The sequence below is a fragment of the Prionailurus viverrinus genome, chromosome D1, assembly GCF_022837055.1.
Source record: "Prionailurus viverrinus isolate Anna chromosome D1, UM_Priviv_1.0, whole genome shotgun sequence".
Classification (NCBI taxonomy): domain Eukaryota; kingdom Metazoa; phylum Chordata; class Mammalia; order Carnivora; family Felidae; genus Prionailurus; species Prionailurus viverrinus.
The window spans coordinates 80,271,181-80,288,163 of record NC_062570.1 but is presented as its reverse complement, the minus strand read 5'-3'; the positions used below and the strand labels follow the sequence as shown (position 1 = coordinate 80,288,163).

Genomic DNA, 16,983 nt, shown 5'->3' with positions numbered 1-16,983 from the left:
GTATATAAGGGGATTTATTATGAGGCTTGGCTCATGCGATTATGAAGGCTGAGATACACTGTGATAATGCCCTCTGCAGGCTGGAGAATCAGGAAAACTGGTGGTATATCAATCCAACTCTCAAGTACTCGGGGAGCTGAGGATGTAACTTCCACTGGGGAAGTCAGAGGGATGCTGCTGGTCTAAGTCCCAGAGTTGCAAGGGCCAAGATCCAAGAGCTTTGATGTCAGGGGCAAGCAGCAGAAGATGCATGTGCCAACTCAAGAAAGAAATAATTCACACTTCTTTCATCATTTTGTTCTATGTGGGCCCTCAAGGGATTAGAGAATTCCTGCCCAATCCTCTTTACTTCATCTACTGACCCAATGCTAATCTCTTCTGGGAACATCCTGTCAGACATCCCCAGAAATAATGTTTTACCAGCTCTCTGGGCATGTTGACACATAAAATTAACCATCACAAATTTATCCCTTGTTAATTTGCGACCCATATGCATCACTTTTATACCATACTTAATTGCCAAATAAAGACAATAAGGAGGCCATAATTCTGCCTAATATAACTATCTTACAACAGAAAATACACTTAACCCCTTTCCCAGAAATGGATACATTTATTTTGCTTTTACTCTATGAAATTATGTTTGGATACCTCATTTGGACATTAAATTAAAGCAGCCCACATTAGGGCTGAGTCTCCAGCTTTGTTAGAGTCAAGTTGAAGTTATTTTCATATTATAGTATTAAAATGGAAGCAAACACATTTCATGATATTCAACACAAATAAGAATATTCTTGGTGTTTTTAGACAAGCTGAGTAACAATACTTTTCATAGATCCAAAGGTCCCTGTACTTTCTTTCTGTAAGGTTGAAGAAGTTTCTTAGCATTGGGGAATCCCTGGAAAGGAACTATAGAGCTCTCCATGCGTAAGATTAATCATACTCTGGTTACTGTTGCTTGGGTGATGACGGTCCACTAAATTTCTCATGGAGACCTTAGCAACAGATGAAATCACACATCAGTTTCCTGCTCAGTTCCACAGTCCTACATCAGTACATGGTTACTGATAAATGAAGGGTTTGCGGATGGATCTCTCCTACGCACTCTCAAAAGTCACACCACAGTCTTTCATCATTTAAATTAGAGATCCTTACTTAAGCATTGCCCTTTTTAGAAGGTAAATATAACAGAGCAGGAGAAGCAGAAAATCCATTATTAAACAACATACTAAAGGGATTATGTGTTATCTAAACCAAGGTTTTGCACATTATAGCTCATAGGCCATCTGCCTCAGAATCACCTGGATTGGGAAGAGGGTTGCCAGATCCATGTAAACAAAACAAAAAACAAAACAAAACAAAACAAAACAAAGCAAAACGAAACAAATGAATACAGGTTACATTTAGTCCTATTCATTTAAAATTTCCTGAAGAATTTGTCAGAATCTTAATTTTTAAAAGCTCTCCACATGATGTTTATGATCACTTACATGTGAAATACATTGATACTAAAACTGGGTTGCACATTAGAGTCACTGGAGTAATTGAAAAAATAAATATAACTAATGTCTATACCCCAGATACCAAGATGTTGAATTAATTTTCCGGATGTCAATTCCAGGCATCAGTATTTTATAAGAACTCTTGAGGTGATACTATTGTGAGGGCAGCTAAGAACTGTAGGTGTAAAATTTGAAAATTGATGTTCACAGCAGTGCCACTAATTCCTACTGCTTACATCTGGTGTATTTCACTCATCTACATTACTCACACAGGCTTTAAAGGTAAGTGAGTCTACAGCCTATGAATATTGAGCACTCTCTGCACTACAAAGTGTAACTTCTTGGAAGTAGAAGCTCCAAGACTAAAATCTAGACTGAGGCCAGGTTAGAGACAGACCATTCATCTTGGTGCAGGGGGACGCAGATTTTTGAAGGGGCTCAGATTGGGACCTGCAAACAGGTAGTAGCTGCTTATGAGACTTTTGAAGGGAAAGGAATTGCCAGTGACAAAAAAAAGGACAATAAAACTAGGAAAGTGAAACAAACAAACAAAAAATAACAAAAAACAATTTATAATTTTGGGTAGGTCTCACTCTTGATAAGAAAAGTAGACCGGAATGTTGTTTTGGGGAGCCTTGGCACAATACGCAGAACTTTTCAGCTTTGTCTCCAGTGGGAACATTTTGCTTGTTTGTTTGGTAGGCTTAACGAAGCCCTGTTCTTTGTCCTTCTAGATACTTTGGCCACTTCATTACAAGAACGGTTTGCTCAAGGCACACATATGTCAGTACAGAGGCAGGAATAAGACAACTGAATTCCTCCTAATATAAGAGCTCAAAGCAGTACCTTGAAGGATCAAGCCTGAGCATTACTCATAAGTGTGCTGCTTTCAAGATTCTTTTCCTTCTTTTTTAAAAAATTCATATATATCATTAATATATAACCCAGCATTTTTTTTATTTTTAACACTTATTTTTATTTATTTTCTACAGACAGAGAGAGATAGAGCACAAGGGAGTAGGCTCCAGGCTCTGAGTTGTCAGCACAGAGCCTGACGTGGGGCTCGAACCCATGAACCACGAGATCATGACCTAAGCTGAAGTCGAACATTCAACCGACTGAGCTGCTCAGGCATCCCAAGATATAACCCAGTTTTAAGTGTACAGTCTAATGATTTGCTATATGCCTATGTGGCAAAATTACTTTTTTGGTAGTTTTAAGAAAATACATCAAGAAATAAAAACACACTCCTTGAAATTAATCCTATGGTCTCATAACTTAATTGGACACAGATATCTAAAAACCTGAACTACAACCTTAATTCAAACCAAACCCCTTAGAGCATGGGAATCCAGGATCTCTCACATTTAAGTCCCAAATTATCCTTTTAGGCATAGATCCCACCACTGTCTGCACTCTATTCTCTAGTAATTTTATTCCGATGGTTTCTTGTTTCTGCACGTTTGCTCACACTGTTAGAGACCTGTCTTCATCAAAAGGTTCCTTCCAGCCCAAAGCCTCCCTACCTTTTTCTTCCTTTGGAAGAATTTCATTTTTACTTCTCATTAGTTTTATTATGTTCTAAATTGGTACATGTATAAATATGAGAGTTGAAGGCAAAATTGTTGAGAAACTCATCTTTCTAAATTCACATTAGCAGCCAGTAGAAGAAAAAGAGATAGACTTGGTTAACTTATGTGTCTCTTCTGCTTTATTTCCTTTCAGTAGCCGGATCTCTTTTCAATCATGAATAGTTTCAGCAATACTTTTCATTCTGTCACCTAGATTAAAGCCTAACTTTGAATCTACTCAACACAATTGTCATTTGCTGTTTCTCAAATCCAGGCGTTATAGGTCTGTAAGTGTGCCAAAGTCCCAGAATTAACATTTCATTACATTATTATGAGTAAAAAAAACACCCATAGCACAAAACTACATATTTCTTATTATCATCTGAAGGTTAAGAATCTATCTTCTTGGGGCCCCTGGGTGGCTCAGTTGGTTGAACATCTGACCCTTGATTTCGGCTTGTGTCATGATCTCAGAGTAAATGAGATTGAACCCCACATCGTGCTCCATGCTGAGCATGGAGCCTGATTGGGATTCTCTCTCTCTCTCTCTCTCTCTGCTCCTCTCCCCCACTCATGCTTTCTCTCTCTCTCTCTCTCTCTCTCTCTCTCTCTCTTTTTCTTTCCGTCTGCTCTTCTCCACCACTCATGCTTTCTCTCTCTCTCTCTCTCTCTCTTTCCCTCCCTCTCTCTCTCTCTCTCTCTCTCTCTCTCTCTCTCTATATATATATATATATATATATATATATATATCACTCTGTGATATATATATAGAGTAAATAAATAAGCTTTAAAAAAAGGAATCTCTATTCCTTCAATGTAATGTCTTTGTAATGCTGGGTTCATTTGTTTTACAGGCAGAATACTATTTAATCACATCCTCGGGTTTTTTTGTTTGTTTTAAAGATTTTAACAGCTTTTTGTCATGTGGTCATGGGAATGGGCATGTTCCGGAGCCTGTGGTCACCCCCTGACTTCCCCTTACTTACATAGTACTCCTGAGAGTCTATTACATTTCCTAACAGAATACCTACACTTCAGTGACATCCAAAGGACATCTGCTTTTTCACATTTTAAAGTACAATGTTTAGGGGTGCCTGGGTGGCTCAGTCAGTTAAGCGTCCGACTTTGGCTCAGGTCATGATCTTGCAGTTTGTGAGTTCGAGCCTCGCATTGGGCTCTGTGCTGACAGCTCAGAGCCTGGAGCCTGCTTCGGATTTTGTGTCTCTGTGTCTCTCTGCCCCTCCCCCACTTGTGCTCTGTCTCTCTATATCAAAAATAAATAAAATGTAAAAAAAAAATAAAAATAATAAAAAAGTACAACATTTAGACAGTAGATATTACATAGAAATAGAAAGCTTCATGGTGGCATGAACTAGAACTGTTAAAATGTCTGTTTCATGTTGAATACATGAAAACCACTTTAACTTATTCTTACACTTAGAGGATTGCACTCAGTAGTGTTCAGATTTTCTTCCTTTGTTGTCTCAATTTGAGAGCTCTCATTGCTTCCAGTAAAGGTTTGTTGAGGCTAGAGAAAAGGAGAGAGAGAAGTAGGTTCAACAAATAGATCCATGTGACTATTATAAAATATGATAAAATGGCAACACCACACTCAAGGAAAAAGAATAAAATAGAAATCTGTATATATCTCAGACTTTAACATTGTAAGCAAATAAAATACGTTCAATTTTGTATTAGTGATGTCCAATGGTATGATTTTCCCACTGGAAATATTTATTTCTTGAATATTAAGTTTTTATTTTAAGGTTAATAGTTCCACAAAAAGCAGGAATCCTCTCTTTTCTTATATTTTAACTCCAAGTATATCTGAGAAGTATAAGTACACACATCATATTCTCAATAAGAAAGAAAATGCTCCATAACAGCTCACTGTATAGAGCATTGCATTTACATCAATGCTTTACTAATTAATTAAGCACTGCTTCATATCTCTGGAAACCTTAAATACGATTTTAAAATTCATCTCTTTAGGAACACTAAAATTTTTTAAAGCCAGTTTTTCAGGCTCTGTCCAGGGAAGTGTATTCATAATTAGTATATGTAAATATCCCTATAAGTTGGTCTAAGATTTTCCACTGAAAGTGCATTTCTTGGGCAAAGCTGATTTGAATATGCTGTTAGGCTCATCAATCTATGAGGGTACTATTGTAGGATAGACAAAAACTAAACTCAGTGAATGCTAACTTGCTTGGATCTGAAACTGTGATCTCAGTGGATCACAGAGGAAACAGAAAAGAGGGTTGTAAGCTTTGGGGACCCAGGAAGATAAAGACAAAGATACGGTCTGATCAAAGTGCCCAAGAACCCACTCAGATTTTCTCTTTGCTACTCTCTGCACAACACTGCCATGGTTTTCCATAGGCAGTTTCATTCCTTAGCAGGGGAACTTTCTTACAAAAGTAACACTTTAATAATACAAAAATATTTAATAAAACTAGTAGAATTTGTGTTTTGTATTTTAAAATACAAAAATATTTAATAAAACTAGTAGAATTTATGTTTTGTATTTTAAAATACAAAAATATTTAATAAAACTAGAATTTGTGTTTTATATTTTAAAATACAAAAATATTTAATAAAACTAGTAGAATATCAAACACAAAAAATCAAAACTAGTAGTACATTAGAGAAACAACAGAAAATAAAGCACCTTAGTTGACTAAAATAGTCTCTATATTAAGTTACCCAAATGCTGGGCTTTACATGTAATGGTAAAAACAAGCAAACAAACAAACAACAGATAAATAAAGTAAGTAAATGAAATTCTTATTTCTTTATAACTTAAAGGAATTGAATTTCATTGTAGGAGATCCAGAAGACAACAAGTATTTCCCCTCTCTTAGTCCACCTTTCTTTCCTCTTCTTCCTTATTTAAGACCCCTATCTTCTGATATCCCCTCTATACCTTACTTAAGGTAAGAAATTTAAACAGGTAAACAAAATGTCTTTGAATAAGCCAGTACTCTGTGTTAGATGTTTTTGGTGGATAGAAAGATGAAAAGGTATTGTTTCTGTCTTCACAGAATTTACACAAAGATTAATAAAAGAGGGCACAAGCCCTGAGTGATTAAGGGAAGAATGAAGGAGAACGTTCCAGGTGAAGGGAACGGTACAAGCAAAGATATGTAGGAAGAAGACTCAGCTGTTGCTCTGTTGCTTTATAGGGTAGCAGTAGAGTGAGCACAAGAAAAATGCCACAAGTAGCAAGGAAATTCCAAAATTGAGCAGCCAAGTATGTATTTCAGTTTAGTAGCCAAATGAAAGTTCATTTGATATTTTAAAGGAAGCATATAAAATGGCCAGAGCTCTGTGAGCATGGTGCAGCAGCAGCATAAAGGCAAAAATGGAAGAGAACATAGGGTGTGGAAATCAAGAAAGAAACGATAGGTATCGATCAAGTAGATGGTAACAGATGCCAAACTGAAGTGCACTGGCTATCGAAAAGAGATTGCTCTTTGTCGAGAGCAATGATTAGAACCTACAGAATTGAAAAAATTCTACAGAAATAGAGAAACGTGGTGAAAAAGTAGGTTTGTAGCAAGGAGGGTTTAAAGCACTTGTGACCCTTAAATAGATAGGTGCTATTCAGTAACAATGTTAAAAATGTCAACATGAATCAAAAAAGCCATTTAATCTAGCTAAAACCTACTGGCCTTTTTGTAACCTACAGATTACAGACAGTTTGAAGAAATAGGTTAAAAAGTACAGGGGGAATAAATAAATACGAATAGTGAAGGAGAGTCTCCTCTGGCTTTCGTAGCAAAAACCACAACTGCAAAAAGATAGAATAATCCCACTAACAGGCAAGGAGAAATTTTAGCATATTTTGTTTCTGTTTAACAATCAAATCATTGAATGAACAGTCCCAACATACCTTTGAAAATTTATTTACTGTATAACAGCATTAAAGGAAATTGAAGTATAAAACTCACCCATCATCTTAGCAATAACTACTTTTACTTCTCAATGTTGCCTTCCAGTCTTTGTTCATATCCACACGAGTATTTTATATAGTCACGATTATAGTGCCCATGACATATTTGTTTTTACACAGATTATATATATGCTTTATCTCCTAAACATAAATATAAGGATATAACTCTCCTTTACATGTCTAAATAATGTTTCCTATAATGAACTTGTAAAAATGTATATTACAGTTAAGGATATTGGTGGTTCTGGATTTTAGATTATAATATTGTGACAATATCAATCTTCTTGGTACCAGTCTTCAAGACAGCTCATATCATATTAGTCATTGGTTTAAACGTCTGTCTCTCTTCGTAGGTTGGGAACCCATGAAGGGAAGATATCATGCTTTATTCATTATTGCATCCTTTGAAGCTAGTACACATTTTGCACTCATTAAGTTCAGTTGTTCTTTTCATTATTAATTTAAGATACATTTCTTAGGACAAAAAAGAAAATAAGAATTAAAGATCGGTACTAAGTCAAGAGGAATAGAGATATTTATGCTTAGAGAAATCTTTCCAAAATGTGACAATCTTAATTACTTCTTGCAGCATGAGTGAACATTTATTGTGCATCCATTCTGTGACAGTGGTGTATTTGGAACTGAGATCAAACATTAAAACCACAGTTCTTGATCTCAAAGAGCTATCATTAGCTCCTCATTAACTGTTCATCATGTCTTCTACCTTGCTAATAGCTCCTGATTTCATTCTGGGGGGTTACCTTTCATGGGATGGTGTTTCCAAGGAATTATTTTATATATCAAGTTCCCTGATCTATCAAGATGTTGGCACATGACCCAAATTAGGTCATGAAATCTCCATTCTTAGAATTTAATATTGATTACATTAAGAGGAGGCTATAAATGGTTATGTACATTCTTTCCAATAGGGTGTTTTGCCCAAGTTGTTTCTACAATAAGACCCATTTTATGGTTCATACTCCCAGTCTTCCGAAGCAGCCTTTGTTTCTGCCCATCCCCAGATATGTTACCTCTGTCATTTCCTTGGTATTAGGAGCTCCTGAGGTTCTACCAATAAAGCCCCTTTATTTAATTTGGTAAGGGTCAGTACTGTTTGCATGTAATCACAGAGGCCTGGATGAAACAGGAGTCAAATCAATAAAATAAAATTGACAGCATAACATAAGGGTTTAGGCAGAGGTTTTGCATGGAAACTAACAGGATGGAAAGCTAACCCAGCTAGAGAAGCTCAGAAGAATAATACCAGGCCCACCAATGATGGAGATTACATTTTAGGGTAGATATTCAATACCCTCTTAAAAATATAAATATGTAGTGTATTAATAAATTATAATGTTTAATATTTTCTCACGGAAGTACTGTACATTTGTGAAAATGCTCCCAGATTTTGGTGGCAAGGCTGAGACAAGGAATATATCCAAAATAAAAGGTTTTATCTATCTATCAATCATCTATCTATCTGTTTTTGTGGGCTTTTGCTACTTTGGATAGATGATAGAAAGGTCTTCATTAATTATCAAAGTCACAAAAAGTTGAGGGAAAGGAATGACAGTGAAACTTTTCTCTTCCATACGTTTGCCAGGGACACCCTTGTTTCCACATATTACTAAATCAGGCTATCATGGGGCGCCTGGGTGGCTCAGTTGGTTAAGCATCCAACTTCAGCTCAGGTCATGATCTTAGAGCTCATGAGTTCAAGCCCTGCATCGAGATCTCTGCTGTCAGTGCAGAGCCAGCTTTGGGCCCTTTGCCTCCCTCTCTCTCTACCCCTCCCCTGCTTGCATGCACTCTCTTTCTCTCTCTTAAAAATAAAAAAAAAAATATTTTAAAAATTAAAAATACATAAAAAAATTGGGGTGTCTGGTTTGGCCACTTCTTTATCAATACTAAAGTTATCTCAATTTTGCTACAGGGAAAGACTTGTATATTGTGTATATTAATTACTTTTAACAACTGGAGGAAATGATACATTGCTTCAACAGTGTAACAAAGTGTAAAAAGTTAAAATGCTTTAAATACAAAAATGTAGTATTTAATTGATGAACTGCTTACATTTAAACATAATAACATGCATTCCTTAAAAAGGCTTTTGATGTCAGTGAGATGCTCCTGGTGGAAAGAAGCCTTGTTGAGTCTCATGAATTAATACAGAATGGGAACTGACTTTTGGGGAAGATAATGTGTTTTTGGAGTTAAAAAATGAGGACTCAGATTCTGTACTAGCACACAAATAAATTGAGGACTTGGAAAACTTATATAATATTGAAGGGTCTCTGTACTCCGTTGCCTTGCTAAATTAAGTCAAGAACACCTAAAGTGAAGTATGTTTTTCCTTTGGGTTGTTGTCATTTTTTTTTATTTTGTATTTTTAGAGCAATTTTAGGTTCACAACAAAATTGAGAGGTACAGAGATATTTTCATATAGTCCCTGTCACACACATGTGGAGCCTTCCTCATTATCAACATCACATGCCAGAGTGATACAAATGTTATGAAAGATAAACCTGCAGCACATCATAATCATCTAGTGTCCATAGTTTTCATTAGGGTTCACTCTTTGGTTTGGACTAATGTATAATAACATATATCCCTCATTATATTATCAGAGTATTTTTCATGGATCTAAAAATTCTCTGTGTTCTGCCTATTCATCCCTACCTTCCTCAACCCTGGAAACCACTGTCCTTTTAATATTTTCCATAGTTTTGCCTTTTCCAGAATGTCCTATAGTTGAAATCATACACTATGTATCTATTTCAGATTGGCTTCTTTCATTTAGTAATATGCATTTATGTTTCCTCCATGTCTTTTCATGGCTTAATAGCTCATTTATTTTTGGTGTGGATTCATATTCCATTGCCTGGATTTACCACAGTCTAGGGCCAGATGACTTCAGTGGTGATTTCTAGCAAAAACTTAATGAATAATTAATACATATCCTACTCAAACTCTTCCTAAAAACAGAAAAGTGAATGCTTGCAAACTCATTTCATGAGGCCAACATCACCCTAATACCAAAGTCAGACAAATACGCTGCAAAAAAAGAAAGCTACAGGACAATATCCCTGATAAACGTAGATGTAAAAATTCTCAACAAAATATTACAAATCAAATTCAAAACTACATTAAAAAGATCCTATACCATCATCAAGTGGGATTTATTCTATTGATGAAGGATGCTTCAATATCTGCAAATCGTCAGTGTGGTTCATCACATTAACAAAATGAAAGATAAAATCATAGAATCTTCTCAATAGATTCAGAAAAAGCATTTGTTACAATTCAACATCCATTTACTCTCAACAAAATGGGTATAAACATACTTAAACACACTAAAGGTCATATATGACAGGCCCACAGCTAATACAGCCAATGGTGAAAACCTAAAAGCTTTTCCTCTAAGATTAGGAACAAGACAAGACTATCCATGCTTGTCATTTTTATTCGCCATAGTATTGGAAATTCTAGCCAGAGCAAGTAGGCAAGAAAGAATAAATAAAGGTGTTCAAATGGAAAAAAAGAAGTAAACTTGCTGCTTTTCACACATGACATATTATATATAGAAAACCCTAAAGACTACTCCAACAACCTGTTAGAACTAATAAATGAATCCATTAAAGGTGTAGTATATAAAAGCAATACACAAAAATCTATTGTGTTTCTATATACTAATAATAAATTATCATAAAGAGAAATTAAGAAAATAATCTGTTACAATAGCATTAAAAAGTATAAAACTCCTAGGAATAAACTTAAACAAGGAGATGAAAGACCTGTGCACTGAAAACTGTAAGACATTAATTAAATAATTGCAGAAAGCACAAATACATGGAGAAATATTCCATGCTCATGAACTGGAAGAATTAATATTGTTAAAATGCCCATGCTACTACCCAAAGAAATCTAAAGATTCAGTGAAATCCTTAACAAAATTCTAATGAAATTTTTCACAGAAATAGGTCAAATAGTCCTAAAATTCATGTGGAATCACAAAAGACCCCATATAGCCAAAGCAATCTTGAGAAAGAACAAAGGTGAAGGCATCAGGCTTCCCAATTTCAAACTATATAAAGAACTACAGTAATCCCAAACGTATGGTATTGGTATAAAAACAGAGACATATGGATCAATGGAATAGAATAGAGAGCTCAGAAAAATACCTTACATATATGTTCAATTAATTTATGATACAAATACCAAGAATATACAATGAAGAAAAGACAATCTCTTCAATAAATGGTGGTGGGAAAATTAGACAGCCACATGCAAAAGAATGAAACTGGACTGTTATCTTATACCATGCACAAAAATTAACTCAAAATGGATTAAAATCTTGAATGTTAAGACATGAGACTATAAAATTCCTAGAAGAAAATGTAGGTGGTAAGCTCCTTGACATAGGTCTTGGAGATGATTGGACATGAAAAGCAAAGGCAACACTAACAAAATTAAATAAGTGAGATTACATCAAACTAAAAAGCTTCTTCACAGCAAAGGGAACCATTACCAAAATGAAAAGGCAATACACTGAATGGGAAAAGTATATATTTTTGAAATCATACATCTGATAAGGGATAAATATCCAGAATACATAAAGAGCTCATACAAGTCAATAGTAAATAAATAAACAAATAAAAATAAATAACAAAACAAAAAACCATACAATTAAAAAATGAAAATATCTGAATAGACATTTTTTTTCCAAAGAAGACATACAGATGGCCAACAGTACTTGAAAAGATGTTCAACATCACTAATCATCAGGGAAATGCAAATTAAAAGCACAATGAGCTCTCACCTCATACCTCTTAGAATGGCTATTATGAAAATGGTAAGAAATAGCAACTGTTGGTGAGGATGTGGAAAAGGGGATTCCCTTGCACTGTTGGTAGGAATGTAAGTTGGTGTAGTCATTAGGAAAAACAGTACAGATTTTTCTCAAAAAACTTAAAAACAGAACTATTATATGATCCAGCAATTCTACTTTTGGGTATTTTCTGAAGAAAACAAAAACACTAACTTGAAAAGATATATGCACCACCATGTTCATTGCAGCATTATTTACAATAGCCAAGGCATAGAAACAATCTATGTGTCCATCTATGGACGAATGGATAAAGAAATACACACACACAGACACACACAATATTATTCAGCCATAAATAAAATGAAATTTTGTTACTTGTAACAACATGGTTGGACCTTGGGAATATTAAGTAAAATATGTCACACAGAAAATGACAAATACTATGATCTCTTTAAAAACAAAAAAAGCAAAAACCAAGAAACAAGCTCAAAAATATAGAGAACCTATTCGTGATTGCTTGAGGTAGCAACTGGGTGGTGGGAGAAATGGGTGAAGGGGGTTAAAAGGTATACATTTTCAGTTATAAAATAAGTAAGTTATGAGGATTTAATGTACAGCATGGTGGCTATTGTTAATAATACTATAATGCATAATTTGTAAGTTGCTACGAGAGTAGATCTTCAAAGTTCTCATCCTAAGAAAAAATAATTTTATAATGATGTACGGTGATGGACTTCAACTAGAAATTATTGTGATGATCCTTTTGCAATATATACAAATATCAAATCATTCTGTTGTATACCTGAAACTAATATAATGTTATACATCAATTATATCTCAATAAAAAAATGAAAAAATCTAAAGGGGAATGGGTAAAAGGAGAAATCTTGATAGTGGCATATCACTGAAATTGTATTTATTTTCTAATCATAATCTTTAATGTTGTGAATTTTTGAATTACAGGTTGAAAATAAACTTTCCTTAGGAAAAAAAAATAACAGATTGTGTACTTAGTAGGTTATATGGTGTACAATAGTGGGCCCACAAAAATATATATGATATGTCCTATGATAAAAGAGTAAATGTCATTTTATATGGCAAAGGATGTGATGAAATTAAGGTCTTTGAGAAGAGGAAATTATTCAGTCTTGTTCAATCAGGCTGCCATAACAAAATACCACAGACTGGGTGGCTTAAATAACAGAACATTTATTTTCTCACAGTTCCTGAGTCTGAAAATTCCCAGATCAAGATCTAGCAGGGTTTGCTGTTGGTGAAGGTTTTCTTCTTTACTTGGACACTGATGCCTTCTAAGTTGTTCTCACATGGCAGAGAGAGAGAGAGAGAGAGAGAGAGAGAGAGCAAGCTCTCTGGTATCTCTTCTTATAATCCTACCAGATCAAGGCTGTAACCTTATGACCTTAATTACTTAATAACTTCCTTAAGGGTGCCTTCTCCAAATATAGTTAAAGCTTCAACATGGGAGTTTTAGGGGGGCACAATTCAGTCTGTACCACCCTGGATTATACAGATGGGCCCTAAATACCCTCCTGAGTGCCCATATAAGACAGAGGGAGATTTCATAAAGACACACAGAACACAAGGTAATGGCAGATGAGAATAGAGGCAAGAAGGATACAGTCACGAGCCTCGGAATGTTCACAAAGGCACCAGAAGTTGAGAATGTTCACAAAGGCACCAGAAATTGAAGGAGGCAGCAAGCACATTTTCCCCTGAAACTCCCAGAGAGAGTATAGTACTGCCAGATTCAGACTTCTAGTCTCCAAACACGTGAGAGAATAAATTTCTGTTATTTTAAGCTATCATCTTTCTGGTAACTACAGGAAACTAAACAACTACCCCTTCCAGTAATTTAGAAATGTCTTACTCATTTTCCTAGCACTTGAATATGTTCCATAATTCTATAGAAGGCAAAATAATTTTAAACGTCCTCAATAGTATATCCAAGGTTTTCTTGTCTTTTCTGAGGAAAAATCCCAAAGCCTAAACCTTTCAGATAGTACTGAGAACCCGTCTTAAACATGAAAATTTCTATTAGAGAAACTGTTTTTTTTTAAATAAATAAAATGAGAATCCCTGACAGTATACTTGTCAAGAAAGAATTCCAGAATAAATGGAATCTAGTCATTCCATATAGTCATTTCTATATTCTTAGTCATTTCTATATTCTGTTGGAGAAACCATAGCATATATATTACACATGTGGCTTTTCTCTAATTTAACTTGATTTTTATGTAGTGTGTACATATTTTTTAATATAGCACATGAGGAAACTGGAATAGGTGATATGTGAAGTTCTTTCCTTAGCAGTGGAAGTTTCCAGAAAAATAATCAGGGAGTGTGAAGGTGAATGACATGGAAAAACAGCTTTGATTCTGGGCTCACAAATAGTATCATCATGGTGATGATAAAGTGTATATATATATTATATATATATATATATATATAATATATATATAATATATATATAACTATATATAATATTTATATCACAATATATTTCTTTCAACTCTAAGTACTTTATTTTTTTTAATGTGTATTTATTTTTGACAGAGAGAGAGAGGGAGAGAGAGAGCATGAGTGGGGGAGGGGCAGAGAGAGAGGGAGACACAGAATCTGAAGCAGGATCCAGACTCTGAGCTGTCAGCACAGAGCCTGATGCAGGGCTCGAACTCACAGACCACGAGATCATGACCTCAGCCGAAGTCGGACGCTCAAGTGACTGAGCCACCCAGACGCAGCAGTAAGCACTTTAATATAACACTTAATGGTCTTAAGATAAAATGGGATAAATTTCATTTCTAACCAATATTCAATAACAGTGCTTATATTTACTTTCCTACCTGAAAAAACGGGGGGGGGGGGACTGGAAAAAAGAGGAAACAATGGTATGAAGAAAACTGACAGCAGATAACGAGGGGCAGTGGTACCTTAAAGACAAGACACAATTGAAATGCACAGGGCCTGTATCATGGGCAACTAGAGACCAAGAGAAGGGTATTGAAGAACTGAAGCAGAAATGATGGGCACCAAGACTAATACTGTTAGGAATGAATTCTGCCACAGCCTACACATGCAGTGGCCTCTCAAGACCAAACCATGGCCCCTATCTTTCCTGTGATGAGGACAATGAAGATGAGTGAAGAGACTGGAATTGTTTTGTTGACCTAATTTAGTTCCCAGGGTCTTAACAGAAAAATGAGATCATGACCTTTTTAAAGGCAAAGACAATGCCTCTTTCGTCTCCACAACTCTTCACAAATAGCATCAAGATGGACAAAGAATAGAAACATCACAGAACTCTTCATCTTGTAACTCACCTGAACTCTGTGAGGCAGCTATTATTAGCTCCATCTTCTAGGCAAGGAAACAGACTTTGAGAGGTTCACTGAGTCACCCACATCAAACAGCTTTGGGATGACAGAACTAGTGATTAACCCAAGCTGTCATATTCCAATTTCTTTGTATTTCCAACTCCATCTTAATACCTCCCTACTAGAGATAATGGTTGACAGGATTCATAACCATTTACTGTATGTCCTCTCTTCGACCTCAAGTTATGTAATGACTTTTCCCAAGCATCTAGTTTCTGTATTATGTGCTACAGATGAAAAGGAGGGGGCCTTTACAGAGTACTCTTTCTGTAGTGTCTAGTTTGCTACATTGTACTTTAACTTCATTAAAGCTTGCCCTGGGGTCAAGTAATTGCTCAAAAAAAAAAAAATTAGTGGACATAAAATTACACTCTATTTGAAGAATATAAATACCCACATATATTTATTAAATTAAATTTGCCACATACATTATTTTTCTGTATACTCATTAAGTTTGATCTAATAAAAATTTCTGATAGTTTTTACAGGTTGTTGATAAATGAAAGTCATAAGGCAAGGTGGTATGAATGTCATCCACCCATAATTTTCCCAGAACCATCCCTTTTTAAACTTTAGCTCACATATATAAAATGAGGCAAAGAGAGTGACCAGAAAAACTGCATGTGGTGATAACTGAAACAATTTTTAGAGAGATGATTCAGAAGTTATAAAAAGAAAAAAAAAGGTGAAAGAACAAAGCTTCTCCTTGTTCCACCTCCATGTCTATCCTCAAGGTAAAATAATACGCTACGATCCAAATAAAATTTGTCATTAGCTAATATATCATTTTCAGAGTTCAGTTAATGCCCTTCTAGTTCTGTGCTTGCAATTCCACTAAAGTCCTTCTGCTTCTCTACAGCAGAAAACACACATTCTTGTCCTTGGTTACCTCTTATTTCCATTCTTATGGTATTTCCTGAATGACAGCTTTAACTTGAAAGCCCAAACTTCCAGACTTTTATTTCTCTCTAGTTCTTCAGTCTCAGATGGTTTACCAAAGTTAGATGATTGCTAAGAGGGAACACAAACCCTCTTGTGGGATTCTGTATAATAGAGTTATCTCTAAATAAGAGTCAACAAATCATTCCCTAAAAAACTAACAGAGCTGACTGGATTCTTAACAAAAACAAATCTTGGAGTTTGCTCAAATCTCCTTTCAGTCTAAATGTGAGCAGAAGTTTTCTGTGATAAACTCTATAAGTAAGCACTATCCCGATTACCAAAATTATTTAGTTTGGGGTGCCTGGGCGGCTCAGTCAGTTGAGCAACTGACTCTTGATTACGACTCAGGTCATGATCCCAAGGTCATGGGATTGAGCCCCGCAGCCGGTTTGGAGCTGAGCGTGGAGCCTGCTTAAGATTCTTGTTCTTAGGGCACCTGGGTGGCTCAGCCAGCTGGGCGGCTGACTTCAGCTCAGGTCATGATCTCGCAGTCCAGGAGTTAGAGCCCCAAATCAGGCTCCGTGCTGACAGCTCAGAGAGTGGAGCCTGCTTCAGATTGTGTCTCCTTCTCTCTCTGCCCCTCTCCTTCTCCACTCTTTCTCTCTCCCAAAGATAAATAAACATTAAAAAAAATTAAAAAAAAAGATTCTTGTTCTCTCCCTTTGCCCTTCTCCCCTACTCGTGTGTGCACTATAAATAAATAAGTAGGTAAATAAATACATAAATGAAGTTTGACAGGACTCTTTGCAGAAACATTGGGGTATTTAGTGTCTTCTGAACAAGCCACACA

At 35.6% G+C, this 16,983-nt stretch overlaps 1 protein-coding gene across 1 annotated transcript in view; it reads right to left on the bottom strand.

Moving 5' to 3' along the window:
- The window catches only part of LUZP2 (leucine zipper protein 2), a 509,386-nt gene that overhangs the window by 24,979 nt on the left and 467,424 nt on the right, over positions 1–16,983 (bottom strand). The window contains exon 10 of the mRNA XM_047876647.1: positions 4,509–4,601. Within this exon, the coding sequence (XP_047732603.1) occupies positions 4,509–4,601 (93 nt within the window). The remainder of the gene's footprint in view (positions 1–4,508; positions 4,602–16,983) is intronic.